The sequence below is a fragment of the Amia ocellicauda genome, chromosome 4, assembly GCF_036373705.1.
Source record: "Amia ocellicauda isolate fAmiCal2 chromosome 4, fAmiCal2.hap1, whole genome shotgun sequence".
Lineage (NCBI taxonomy): Eukaryota > Metazoa > Chordata > Actinopteri > Amiiformes > Amiidae > Amia > Amia ocellicauda.
The window spans coordinates 3473516-3488633 of NC_089853.1; the positions used below are offsets into that span (position 1 = coordinate 3473516).

The following is a 15118-nucleotide window of genomic DNA, read 5'->3' on the forward strand; positions in this document are numbered from 1 at the left end:
CCGTCGGGTTTGGGAGGTTGTCGAGCGCGCTGTATAGAGAGAGTTTTCTGCAGGGAGGTTTTCTTGAAAATGGAATAATTACGACTTGAACTACAACCAGCAATTCCTTGCCCGCTTTTTCAGTCCGTATGGCTCCTTGTGCTCGGCCGAGGTAAAGATCACTCCTTATCTTTCCCAATCAGATGTTGTGGAACTCTGGGAAGCGAAGTCGATGGCATCGGATGGCTCTGAGCAGCTGATGGGTGGGTGCCCTTCTCCGGCAGCCCTTCTCCTGCGGGCAGAGCGGGCGGAGGAGGCGACCCGGAGGACGGAGGAGGAACTTGCCAGGGCTTTGGAGGATCTCCACAAGTTGAAGTCAGTCTTGTTCTCCTGCTTCATTACTCCATACTTTGACACCAGCAGGATTGTACATTTAAGCTTTGGGTGTAGGGTTAAAGGGTGCTATTTGGGCATAGGATAAAAGTTTAGGTGTATACTTTAGTGGAAAGGTTCGGGGTTTGGGAGTGGTATCAGGGCTTGGGGTTAGGAAAGATTTTTCTTTTGATGAAGTAGGACTACACTCACCTAAAGGATTATTAGGAACACCTGTTCAATTTCTCATTAATGCAATTATCTAACCAACCAATCACATGGCAGTTGCTTCAATGCATTTAGGGGTGTGGTCCTGGTCAAGACAATCTCCTGAACTCCAAACTGAATGTCTGAATGGGAAAGAAAGGTGATTTAAGCAATTTTGAGCGTGGCATGGTTGTTGGTGCCAGACGGGCCGGTCTGAGTATTTCACAATCTGCTCAGTTACTGGGATTTTCACGCACAACCATTTCTAGGGTTTACAAAGAATGGTGTGAAAAGGGAAAAACATCCAGTATGCGGCAGTCCTGTGGGCGAAAATGCCTTGTTGATGCTAGAGGTCAGAGGAGAATGGGCCGACTGATTCAAGCTGATAGAAGAGCAACTTTGACTGAAATAACCACTCGTTACAACCGAGGTATGCAGCAAAGCATTTGTGAAGCCACAACACGTACAACCTTGAGGCGGATGGGCTACAACAGCAGAAGACCCCACCGGGTACCACTCATCTCCACTACAAATAGGAAAAAGAGGCTACAATTTGCACAAGCTCACCAAAATTGGACAGTTGAAGACTGGAAAAATGTTGCCTGGTCTGATGAGTCTCGATTTCTGTTGAGACATTCAGATGGTAGAGTCAGAATTTGGCGTAAACAGAATGAGAACATGGATCCATCATGCCTTGTTACCACTGTGCAGGCTGGTGGTGGTGGTGTAATGGTGTGGGGGATGTTTTCTTGGCACACTTTAGGCCCCTTAGTGCCAATTGGGCATCGTTTAAATGCCACGGCCTACCTGAGCATTGTTTCTGACCATGTCCATCCCTTAATGACCACCATGTACCCATCCTCTGATGGCTACTTCCAGCAGGATAATGCACCATGTCACAAAGGTCCAATCATTTCAAATTGGTTTCTTGAACATGACAATGAGTTCACTGTACTAAACTGGCCCCCACAGTCACCAGATCTCAACCCAATAGAGCATCTTTGGGATGTGGTGGAACGGGAGCTTCGTGCCCTGGATGTGCATCCCACAAATCTCCATCAACTGCAAGATGCTATCCTATCAATATGGGCCAACATTTCTAAAGAATGCTTTCAGCACCTTGTTGAATCAATGCCACGTAGAATTAAGGCAGTTCTGAAGGCGAAAGGGGGTCAAACACAGTATTAGTATGGTGTTCCTAATAATCCTTTAGGTGAGTGTATATTCCACATCACTTTGTTGGCTATTCTCCCCCGAAAAGAATAAAAACTATTGGCATTCAATTTAGTTTCTTTCCAGTGAAAGGTATTGCAGTAAACATGCTAAAAGATGTGTTATTCCACATCACTCTGTCATATCAGGTTATTTCTACTAAATTGTAGATTGTATAATTAATTTTATAACTTTAATGGCTGCTTCTATGTCAATGATTTGCTGTCCTTCTGAAATGTATGTTCTGATCCTTCGGCCGCCCTTCAGTACAGTTATCGAAGCCACCAGTAGGGGGAGCTGATGCTTATTAATGGCCGCTAGGAGAGATGGAGGGAAAATTCCACTGCAGCAGAGTGGCTCCTCTTCATGGTCCAGCTATTTTGCCTCAAGGGTGTGTTTGAAATTGATTACAGACACTTTGCACAGAATCTGGTGATGAACGCAGATGTCAGGACGGGCGGCTCGGCTGCCGGGGCCGTAGCCGAGCTGAGGGAAGACGAGGACGAGGTCTATTTCAGCTCCTATGGGCACTACGGCATCCACGAGGAGATGTTAAAGGTGGGACCGAGTGAGAACGACTGCAGTGAAAATAAATAAATAAGCACAGATGTGTGGGACCTGGGGGGGAGGGGAAAGGGGGATATACATCATCATTTTCTCTCGAGTTTCCTTTTTTTTCTCCTGTTTGCCCTCTCCCACAAAACTGCAGCACGTTCTCGAGTCCCCGTGTTGCTGCATCGCCGTGCCGCCGTTTCTCCGCAGTCCTGAGAATCCATCATCGCTCGTGTCCGGCGCCGCGTGAAGCCGTGTACGCAGGGCGCTTCACACGCCACCGCGTCCCATCCAGGAGTTGAAACGTCAATGTTTTACAAGCTCCCGTAAAGCACCGTCCCGTGACGCACTGCCTGCGTGTGAGAAATACTGCATTTTTAACCCTTCTGTCCCTCGGCATTACCGTACAGTTGCAGAGGGTCGGTTTCTGTTCAGTTTTTACACGTTTTGCCGTTAGTGTTTTTATCTATGACTGCTTGTTTTTTTTAGTAACTTTATAATTTCCACAAATTAAAACTTAGCTCTTATTGATTCCCCTCCAAGTTTAGTTTCTGTAATTAAACTCAGAAAAGTGATACAGTATATTACACAATTACATTTATTTTAAATACCCTTTCAATACCTCTTTTAAAATGCCCCCCAAAATAAATAAAATATATGGAACCAGTGTGTTCTATTGAAATCTAAATGTGAACTTTTGCTTTCTGCCCGCGTGCTTTTCAATGTATCCTCCTCTGTTTTACTATTTAAAAAAGACAAAGACAATTCGACACACTCGCTATCCTGTGAGAAAGATCGGCTTTAACCGTCGCGTTAATGAACAGTTCTGCGGCACTAACTGCAGCTCTTTAAGGAGAGCATGTGGCGAGGCGAGTGAAAAATGAATTGGCCCAATCAAGCGGCGGTGTGTATAATCAAGTCAGCGCCGTCGAAATGTAATTGATTAATTTGCGAGGGAAGCGCACTGGTCTGATTGGTGGAGCTGCGACTCGGAGAGCCGCCCGGAGTGCTGTGCGGAGGATCCGACTCTCAGGATCTGACTCGGTGTGCCAGTGCACGGCAAGCTGCTGAAGTCGGAAATCCTCAGTGGGTTGCGTTAAAAATGTCTGCCAGCTTGTGCCTGAAGGCTATGAGTGCGGCACGACGGTTGCGTTACATTTATGAATTTACGCAATCTAGTTAATTGTAGTTCTTGTAGCCTTATTGACAGAATAAATAGATTGGCGTAAATAGATTGGAAACTCAAGTTCTGAGTTTTGCAGATGATCATTAAAAGCAAGTCCATGTTATGTGAGTTTCATAGTGATAAATGCGGTTCCCCTTCACAGCTGAAAACACTTTACACACTAAAACACTATTCACACTTTAAAGTTTTTGTGACTCACACAGTTTTGTCCTATATGATCTGCCTTCTTCTTTTTGATATGTGCATATGGTTTTAATGCATGTCCTGAATAATACTTCGCAGATAAGCAAATAAAAGTAAGATATTCCAAGTGCAAATGATGTCAGGCGCAGAGTTGTTCTAGAACAGTGGTCCAAATTGTCCATTTCGCTGAATTGGCCGCCAGCGTACTGGTTTTGGTCACATGGTTACAGAGGTAATTTATCCGTTTCATTGGGTGGTGGTAGAAATGTTTAACCTGGAGACGCGGTGCATATATTGACAGTACCAGCGATAGGCATGAATACCATCTCAGGGTCTTTTAATTGTGAGCCGTGTGAAAATAATAGCGACACCCCATCTCTTTGAGTCATGGCATGATTTCTTCTTTTTTTTTTTTTTTTTTTGATGGATCAATAATATCTCGTCGTTTGAGCGATGTCATTTATTTTTATTTTTATTTTCAGTTAGGGAAAGTGTCAGAAAGGCATAAAATATAATTTCTTTGAGAGAGATTCATTGTTCATATATTTGCCTCTTAAGCTTTTTCTATGTTTTTTTTTTTTTTTCTTTTTTCACTCTTCTGTGGGGCTTTCAATAGCAGCTGTAGATTAGCTTTGGAGAATTATTGTAATGGAAAACTGTCACTTTGAAGTAATGTCTTTTGATGGCTCGATGTTTCATGTCAGCGTGCTTTATTTGTGCTCCTGTGAAGGGCCAGGCCGTTTTGTAAGTTTAAGTACATTAAAATGCAATTTAACCTGTTCTTGGTGAGCGTTCGTTCATAAATTTGGAGAGACAAAATGGTAACGGTTGCTGATCCAGCTTTTTTTTTTTTTTTTTTTTGGCCGGAACATGCAGGACAAGGTGCGGACCGAGAGCTACAGGGATTTCATGTACCTCAATCCAGATGTCTTCAAGGACAAGGTAAGTGGGGCAGGCTGGACTTAATAGCGGCTTTGCAGTATTATGATACCGTGTGTGAGCCCTCCTGGGTTCGCTATCTCAGGCAGAGGAGTATCACTGACAGGAGCTGATTTAATATACCTTGGCTTTATTGCACACCAGAGTGTTGTTTAGTTGGCACAGACTGCAGAGCACAGATAACAGAAATACGGATCAGTGTTGTCATTACACTGGGTAGCGTCCCACGCCGTGGTCATTAGTTATGTTGACACTGACCAGTTAACCCTTTTAGACTGAGGGGTTTGATTTTGAAAGGGCTGAGGGGAAATGATGAGGACTATCTCAGCATCAAACGACTAGCACTCCAGGCCAGGAGTTCAGAGAGTTAATATACCCCTGTGAATATGATAAGTGCTCACAAGCTCATTATTATAAGGAGCGTCACTGGATACACGTCCTGCGAGAGGCAGGTACTTACAGAAGATGAAAAATAGTAATTTCAGTTATTGCGAGACCCTAGGAGGCTTCACGCCCTAGGAATGAAACAATACACTGCCAGACCATATTTCCTGTTTTGGGCCATTTAACAATGAGCTTTTGAGATTCTCTTTGCAATGTTTTTTCTGACAATCAAGATCCAAGGCTATTGTAGAGTGATTTAACAAAAATATAAAAGTTACAAAGTGAAGCAGTACAAAATAGGTGCTCCATGGTGGCTCAAAGAGTAACCGTCTCTGATCAGAGCACGGATGGGCCTTCACCAGTTCATACGCAGCCTTCAGCAATAAGCGTGTCCTTAGACACAGGCCTGCTCCTGCCTTGTATGTGAAATAATGCAAATGGCTTCATTTTATCATTGAATAGGAAGTTCTGCTTCCACATGTGCTTTTCAGTTTCAACCAACTTCTCACTTTTTCATTTCTTCTAGTTTCTTTAACTTGTTTCCTTGCTGGCCCACAGGTCGTTTTAGATGTTGGCTGTGGGACCGGTATTCTCTCCATGTTCGCAGCCAAGTCCGGAGCAAAAAAGGTGATAGGGGTGGACCAATCTGAGATCATCTACCAGGCCATGGACATAGTGAGGTGAGATGTTGAGTGGTAGTCTCCCTGCAGCAAACGCTTTCTCTTTTCACCACTAATTGTAGGAAACACTTTGGAAGATTTGCCTCTGTTGCCTTGGAGTTTATTATTACCTTTTTAATGACCCTATGTATTGTTCTACATGCATTGACATGTACACCGATCAGCCATAACATTATGACCACCTGCCTAATATTGTGTAGGTCCCCCTTTTGTTGCCAAAACAGCCCTGACCCGTCGAGGCATGGACTCCACTAGACCTCTGAAGGTGTTCTGTGGTATCTGGCACCAAGACGTTAGCAGCAGATCCTTTAAGTCCTGTAAGTTGCGAGGTGGGGCCTCCATGGATCGGACTTGTTTGTCCAGCACATCCCACAGATGCTCGATTGGATTGAGATCTGGGGAATTTGGAGGCCAAGTCAACACCCTGAACTCGTGATTCATCAGACCAGGTCACCTTCCTCCATTGCTCCGTGGTCCAGTTCTGATGCTCACGTGCCCATTGTAGGCGCTTTCGGCAGTGGACAGGGGTCAGCATGTGCACCCTGACTGGTCTGCGGCTACGCAGCCCCATACGCAACAAACTGCGATGCACTGTGTGTTCTGACACCTTTCTATCAGAACCAGCATTCACTTTTTCAGCAATTTGAGCTACAGTAGTTCGTCTGTTGGATCTGACCACACGGGACAGCCTTCGCTCCCCACGTGCATCAATGAGCCTTGGCCTTCCATGACCCTGTCGCCGGTTCACCGCTTTTCCTTCCTTGGACCACTTTTGAAAAGTACTGACCACTGCAGACCGGGAACACCCCACAAGAGCTGCATTTTTGGAGATCCTCTGACCCAGTCATCTAGCCATCACAATTTGGCCCTCGTCAAAGTCGCTCAGATCCTTACACTTGCCCATTTTTCCTGCTTCTAACACATCAACTTTGAGGACAAAATGTTCACTTGCTGCCTAATATATCCCACCCACTGACAGCTGCCATGATAACGAGATTATCAGTGTTATTCACTTCACCTGCCAGTGGTCATAATGTTATGGCTGATCGGTGTAAATGCACCTTTTGTTAAAGCTAGGTAGTACCCTGCATGTTCACCATTATGCCATACAGTGCAATACTCCCTCTGCCTCTGCGGTGTCTCCGTCAGCACTGCACTACACAGCTCACATTACACGCTTTCTGCACCGAGGCCACAAGAGCAGGAGTCTGCCAGAATATTGTGCTGCTCGGGCCTGTGTTCACTCAATAGAAGTTTAGCCTTTTAACCCACACGGGAGACGTCCGTGCTATCAATGCCAGGGCTCTCCTCGGCTGGAGTGGCTAAGTCCCCCTCCGTCGTGTCATAAATTTGTCCTCCGTTCTTTGTCTTCATCACGGCTCCACGCGTGAGCTCTATCAACGTCTGCGGGAATCATACAGTTTATAACACACTGAAGTCCAGGTGACCTTCCCACCTTTATTTGTTGCAGATCGTTGCATGCAATGAATTCTGTGTCAGTTCTGATGCTGCTGTAATTTACAAGGCGGCCTGGTAAAGTTCATCTCTCCGCTCTTGAGCTTGCGGATATAACCGTGTACACGCAAGGACAGTTCCCACAAGCTCCCTTCAAACGCCAATACCATCTTCTCAGACTAAAGTTTTATCTTAAAATGTGTAATATGTATGAGAAATGTATGCAGTCATTTGAAAAACAGTAGAATAATGACTTTAATTTGACAGACCCTTGGCTAGCAACATTTAATACAATTTTGCTGCGTTTACACGACAAAGTCGGACCTAAAGTGTCTTTGGTCCAACTGCACACCTGTTTCTTATCCACGTCCTGTGTCGTGTTCACATTGCAGACGGACCTGAGCTGTCTCGGGTCCGACCTGCGTGCATCCCTCCTGATTACATGACATCGTGTCAGAATCACTACCCAGGAGCGACGGGTTTTCTCTTCAGAAGCAGATCAAAAAACAACACCCACCCTGCTAGTCTGCAGTTATGCAGAGGTTCGTCTGTCAATACTCTTGAGATCGGAGGAGAAATTCTTACCAAGCTTTTCTTTTTTAAATTGTTTTAAAAGTTTATTAGATATACAATACACATTTGTTGCGTCCTTTCCAATTTACACATTATAAGTATAAGCACCACAAACAATAGTCATTCATTGGTTCTCACCTAATACACCAGATAAGTCTTCCTTTAGAAAAGGTCATGATTTTAGTTTTATTCCCCTTGAAGGAGTTGCCGAATAAGATGGTGAAGACAGTGGCATTTCCTGGAGACACGATACTAAGGCCGGCTGGGTTTACACTGTAGTTAGGACGGGCCCAAGCCATCGCAGGCCCACCTCTCGATCAGGCCTGTTTTAGGTTGAATTTTCAGTCAGCTTTGCTCTGACCGTATGTAGTCGATGTGGGTCGGAGCTCCCCGCCCGGGATTCGAACCACGCACCACCGGCGTCCCTCCGTGCGCTCCGCACCGTTAAGCCCTCCACGCCAGAAGACCAGGTCTCCCACCACAGGAGGCTTAACACTGTACTTTTACTGAGGGGTTACGTCACTTTGTAACGTGCTCATTATAACCCGAATAAGCCTCGTTACAGGTAGCATTGACACTGCTGCACAGATCTGTCATAAAAGCTGCAACAGTATTTGATTTTCTAAATGTGTAAAATGTTTCATTAATGAGATTGTGGGATGAATTTTGAGATATGAATATGGAGATATGAGTTATATTTCCCAAGAACCTAAGACCTTGAGATATGTTCTGTTCATGTTTATACTTACTGGGTATTGAAAGTGAAGGAGGTCTTTGATTATTCAGAAGTGATTAATTTCGGAGTTTAAAATAATCCCAGTTAATGACAACGATGAGAGTCTGATGAATGAAGTGCGGGCTCAATTCTATTTCGACTCCTTGGCCGAATAATCTGGACCTACATGTGTGACCTCTGTGCTGTGAAACGGGGCACTTGACTTATATAACATAAAGGGAAGTTGAGAATCACACCGAAGCTTTTCACGGCCGCTCTCCCTCCTCCCAGCTTTCATTGCAGTTGTCTCCAGCATTGTCCTCTAAATTACACTTTTAATGAGATTACAGTGTTTCCTTTGGAGCTGGGCAGAGAGTGATTGTGGGATTCTGGGAGAATGAGATAGCAGTAAGAGGCACAGATAAGGATCGCTCCCTAGAAATAAATTTTACGGGTGTGAGTAATTATTCTGTCCCCAGTAACATTAGCTGTCATGATAATGGAATATTCAGAAAGATTGATACTGTGTGCTCGGGAGAACGGGATGATCATTAAAACTTTGGCGCTCTCATTGTTTGCTGATTTTTTTTTTTCAGGTTCGTTGTTTGTATTCACAGCAGGCAGTGGAAAGGGCAACTAAGGAGGCACAATTATGTAGTACTTTGCTATACAAATTGTGTAGGTTCCACCTTTACAATAATCAATGGTTTTGTTCTCGCTATGGTTTTTAATAACACGCTTTCATAAATTAAAAGAAGGATTCTGCGGTTTCCTGGAAGGTGTGCAGCAATAGTCATTAAGAATCAAAGTGATATAAAGTAATACAATCTAATTTAGTTTTCTTGGGAACTCTGCTCTCTCTCAATGAAATATTGTGTTTTGTAATAAACTACTGCCTATATTTAGTTTTAAATTTTAAAGCAGTGGATTTGCGCTTCTCCAGTTTTGCCTGATTCATTTGGAATTAAATCCAACAAGGTATTAGTTTCTCAGATGCAATCAGCAGTATGTTTGTTCGGTTTGAATAATTAAATGAAAAGCCGGCTTTTTCGCTTGTAGTATGATACCAGCTACAGGTTAAGTGAGGTAAGCTATCTTTCCCACATGTGAGACCTATTAATACAGATGGTTTATTAATGCTACACCTTTACTTCTCTCTCTCCAGTTCCTGATTATTTGTATTATTGTGTACTGCTGCAAAACTGCGTATTTCACAAAAGTATTTTGCATTCAGAGCACGGAGCAACTCGACTAATCATTTTACTGTTGAGAGTTTTATCTCTAAACGTGAAAACTGTTGGACGTATGTGACAACAACAACAACACAAATTAATTGTGTGTTCTGGACACAGCAGAGTTTATCAGTGTTGTAGTCTGTGTAAACTGAGTGCAAGCTGAGGCCTACTTACCTTACACATTTCAGGTTGGGCCCATCCTTTGTCTTCCTGTAGAGCTGGTGATGAGAGGCTTTTCATTTCTCACTGTGCCTCTGCTTTTAATAACTTTGCTTTTACCACGGGATGTTCAGGTGCTATAGTCGAGGGCATCAAGCCCAGATAAGTGTGTATCTTATATCCCCGAAGCAGCCTCACTTGCCAGACATCTCTTGTCCGGTACAGAAATTGTTCATAAATGTATCCACGACACCAGCAGCCAAAGGGGAAATCTGGATGATATAAAGATTCTAAACCCGTCTGTGTCGTGGTTTTCAAACAGATCAAACCATCTTGAAGGCACCATTACTTTAGTCAAAGGACGGATTGAAGAAGTAGAACTGCCAGTGGAGAAAGTGGACGTGATTATTTCAGAATGGATGGTAAGTAATGCATGCAAGTATGTAAAATAATGAAAGTTGTTAATAAGTTTGTTCTGCCCCCGATTTAATAAGAAGAGAAAATAAGGAATCAAGTTGCACATATTTTTTCATGTATTTTTAATAGGATTGTAAGGAATATATAATTATATCTTACTACTGTAAAGCAAATGGGTCACTAGATATTGTGAGTATTTTAAGAAAGGAGAAGTTTATCCTTTGCATGGTAAAGAATACTCCCCTGTCCAAAATCTTTCCATTTAAAACCCCCCAGAAATAACTGTTAAAATGAAATGAACACCAAACCGGAAGACTCTGATGGCTGTATTATAGTAGTTGTTAATTCCTGAACACTTGGGCCCTGTCCTGTCCTTCCCAGACCACAAGCTGGTGACAACAAGCTAGTTTATGTTAGTGCGGGGAATTGAAATTCTTGGGTGACTATGCTTCAGAGAGTGAAGGATAGGGAGCATAATCTTTAATGACTTTAAGTCCATGAACATCAATAAATCTTATATCCTTGTCACTTCTGATCTCTCGGAAGATGAGATATTTCCAACATGGTGAGGGTAAATGGCACATACCAGTGATTGAAGTTTTCTGTATTATATAGAATTAATTAACATTTAATTAGCCGTTTTTATGCAGCTTTAATGTGCATGCTTACTGAGGTGAGGAGTTATGATGCAAAGACGGGAGAATCCGGCGGTTCTGCTGTGATGAGTAAAAGCACGAGGTCCCCCCACCCTTACTCGAAGAGCCCAGATGTAGTAATGGGAAGTGTTGGGTAAATTAAAGTGCAACTCAAGTGATTGCTGCTGCACTGTTGGGGGCCTCCTCAATGCTTCCCCAAGTGTGTTAAACCACCGAGGCTCATAATCAGATATAAGTGATAACCCCACCTCTCTAATTACTCTATCAAGTTGATATTAAAAGATGAAATCTTACTCAATTATGCAGTATTGATAGGGAACAAACGGTGTATTGTGCTTCCTGTAAGTCCATCATTGCGTGCCATAATATCTTACTGTTTACTAATGGTTGAACTTGGGACCCCTATTTCAGTTGTTAAACTTGAATATTGACGTGTATTTAACATATTCCTCAAGACGAAGCTTTCACAGAGGAGAGTGTGCCGTCAGTCAGACACTGGTGTCAGCATCCTGTTTTTTTTTTTGTAAAAGTCGGCATTGTCCTCAGTTTTTTGAGCAATAATCTATAGGTAATGAGAGTTTTTCCTTTTGAACAGGGCTATCCAATCAGAAATGTAGGGATGTGTGGCCTCTGTACGTCCATCGCTGCAACTGCAATGCGTTATAATCAGCAGTGAATTGTTGCTGCCGGAAAACATGATCACGTTGCAGAGAATGTGTATTGAATCAAGTCAGCCACTTCATAGAGACTTATATTGCTTTGTTTTTATTTTATTTTTAAAGCATTAATTGCCATTGCCGACTACTTTAGTAGTCTAGCAAATCCTGATCCTCTGTTTTGTTTTGTATAGCAATTCAGTTAGTTACACATTTTCATTATGTTTTTCATTAATGAGTACAGCTGTGTACAGGCTATGTTTTAAAACTCCTCTTAATAGCTTTTTATAACTTAAAAAATAATTATTTTACAGGATGTTTGAATGTGGCACAACGTGTCACACTGAAAGTGCATTATTTCAACAACTGTTTTGATGTGAGGAATCATCAGACAGGCGAATTCAAGCTCGTTAAGCCCTGATTTCTGCAATAATGGCCTGTCTGTTGTTATGTAGAAGACATGATGTACGTACATGGAAAATGACCAGTACTTCCTTGACTGATGAGCCAAACCAGTTCTCAATCACTGCAGTGTTGTTTTAACCTCTACATATTGATTAATGGACTCAATTTTTTTTCCCATTTTAATAGTACACTGGGAAAGTTTGACAAAAAAAAATATATAATATGTCTGTTTTGGTAACTGATAGAACCTGTCATTGAGATGAAAAAAATGACTCGGCTGTTCCTGGCACTGAGCAGCTAAGTAAAAGGGTCAGTTTCTAAAAACATGCTTTGAACATTAATTGCTTTGAAAGAACCACTGTTATTGACTGCAGAATTCACGTGTACAAATTACATTAACTGTCATTTATTTCCAGCAATCTTAGATTTCAATTTTAAGTTACACGTGGAGATTATTTTGAGTTGGGCATTTGTGAGCGGTTATCATACACGTGGAGGGGGAAAGGAAATCTCTGCAGGGTCAGAGAAAGTAAGTGTGCTGTCTAGTGAGTAGAAAACGGTGTCCGTTGTAAAAGTTAATTAATTGGTGATTACTTTCCTCATTTGAAATACCCTGCTTCAGGTTTGGCTTGTGATAAATCAATATGGCAATTTCAGAAAGACCAGCAGCTGTCTGTGGTGTGTTTTGAAGAATAACTGCTGTGAGCTACCGTTCTGTCATTTCATAATTTAAAAAATGGATCTGCACTTTAAAGGGAAAAAAAAAAAAAAACACAGTTGAGAGTAAAAATAACTTCCTTCATATGTCATCTTAAATCTGTAGACTTTCAATTTTCCCCTGATTCTGCACCTAAATTTAAGCAGATGCAAAATGGGCTTGATTGTTATGTGCTGACTTTTCCTGATAAATTACCCACACCACTCAATCATTCACTTAAAAAAATGTAAATGAAAAAATGCATTTAGTTAACTGCAAGGTGGGTTTTTGTTTTATGTGAAACGGCAAGGTGGTTTATTTGGTTACTTTAGTAGAGGGACCAGTGGATTTATCACTTTGATCTGTGAGAATTACTGTTTTTTGGTGTTAGCAGTGGGGTTTAAGTCTATTAGAGCAAAACATAAATTAAAGCTAGGGATTCAGTTAGGTACACTGTCCACAGAACTTTAGTTTACTTTTAAACTTATAGTCTCACTCTTACTGAAGTCTCATTATATCATTAATTAACAATTTTAAGTTGTCCTGGATAAGGGTGTCTGCTAAGAATAATAATTAACCCCTCCTTCCCTATTTGAAATGTCGATGAAATGGCACAGCTGACTGGAAATATTCCCAGTAAAGTACTATAAACTATAATCATTTGGTGCTTGTCTATCGATGCATAAACACCTGCAGTGACGTTTTTTCGGACGATCCTGATCCGTCTCCCCAGGCACAGATTGAGGGGGTTTCTTGAAGATGCATTTATTAATCCATTCCTCTTCTGTAGTATTTGCTCTTGCTGGTAGCATACTGATGATACTATACAATACATTAAAATCCTTTTTTCGTGAGGAAGCTTAATTAAATGTAACTGTTTTCAATAGTTTTCCTATTACTCATGGAAATCATGTTAATTAAAATAATTAGTTTGTAACATCATAGATTTTTTTTTTTGTTTTGTTCAGAAATGCAGTTCCAATCCAACGCATACACGTGACTGTCTTACTTTGCTTTGCATGTTCATGCACCCCGACCTAAGACACAGTCAAGCAATCAGCCTGGAAACAAAAGTAAAATATATTGTTAAGACCGACAAAGACATACTGATAACTGCCCACTTCCCCACCTCCTCACCAGCAGGAGAAAAAAAAGCTTTTCCATATTTAATTGTATATTGTTTTTAACCCTGCTGATGCTTTTCTCCAAGGGAAATTAATAACATAGAGAGACAATTACATAACATCTGTTACAGAGATGGTGTGTTTAGACCTGCTGCTCTCAGGCCTGTTAAACCGCACCCTTGGTGTGTGGACACGTACACACTGCTGAGACCATAGATGTTTCTCCACGTATTTCAATCCCTTTATATGATGCTAGCCTCGTGCGGATCGCTCGGGCCGTCTTCCTTGCTACAGGCTTTCTGAAGGGGCTCTGGCCCTGCCAATCTCTTTCTGCTCTCAAGAGGAAGTGAAAAGTTATGACTTGGCTCTGAAATGCAGAACTCAAGTGAGCAGGTTGCCAAAGCTTTTCATGTTCCTATATATTCAATCTCTTTGCCTAAGCAACTGTTTTGGATGGAAGTCATCCACATGGGAGGGTGGAAAGGTTTTAAGGGACAGGAAAACAGTGTTTTGTTTTGGTAGAGGCTGGCTTAAATGTTCACCCTATAAAGAACAGAATGAGTAATAAAGTGTAAATTCACTTTTTTCTTACTTCCCCTTCCAGTGAAAAGCATGAAAACAGGCCTTGCCTTTGTTTCCTATTGATCAATATGTTTATAATTTAGATTGAGTTGGAAGAAGTTTCAGTTTCACTCAGTTTGACTACCGTTGTCTTGCTGTTTATGCTTGAGGCGTGGGAATGAATTGGACTTTAATTGCAGAGAGTTTGTTTAAGTGCAAAGAGCAGTTCACCTCCCTGAAAACCTTTGGGAAACCTGAGCACAATAATAATACAGCACAATCATTTGACCCCTCAGAGACAGACTTTGGGTTTTGTTCCACTTGAGTTCATATTTGACTAAATTTTACTTACTATATTTTTTTTTAACTAAGAATATTTAATTAAAGTAACATAGACCTGGATATTTTACATGGAATATGAATCTACGAAAATAAGATGTGCAGTTTCAAATGGCAGTACGCAGAAATCACACGTCTGCAATAGTGACTGGTGTTGGTTTGAAAAATATCAAGGGTCTGTCAGTATGAGTTGTTCCTGCTGGTTTTATGAAATATGCACCAAAAAATAATACTTATAGTGCACTTCATTGTGTGTGTGTTTAGGTGTCTATTGATGTTGGCTGTATTGTCCTTATAATGCAGTGTCACCTAAGTGGTCCTGGAGACCAGCAACATGCATCTTCAGCAGCTACAGTCCCATTTAAAACTGTGAGCACTGCTTGTGAAATGGGTTTGCTCACAAGCAGAACTGTACAATCCCATTTGTTCCCC

The 15118-nt window shown here is 41.8% G+C and overlaps 1 protein-coding gene across 1 annotated transcript in view; it reads left to right on the plus strand.

Moving 5' to 3' along the window:
- prmt3 (protein arginine methyltransferase 3) overlaps positions 1-15118 on the plus strand; it is a 41185-nt gene that overhangs the window by 2480 nt on the left and 23587 nt on the right. The window contains exons 6-10 of the mRNA XM_066700530.1: positions 183-354; positions 2184-2328; positions 4568-4633; positions 5573-5694; positions 10154-10253. Coding sequence (XP_066556627.1) covers positions 183-354; positions 2184-2328; positions 4568-4633; positions 5573-5694; positions 10154-10253 — 605 coding nt within the window. The remainder of the gene's footprint in view (positions 1-182; positions 355-2183; positions 2329-4567; positions 4634-5572; positions 5695-10153; positions 10254-15118) is intronic.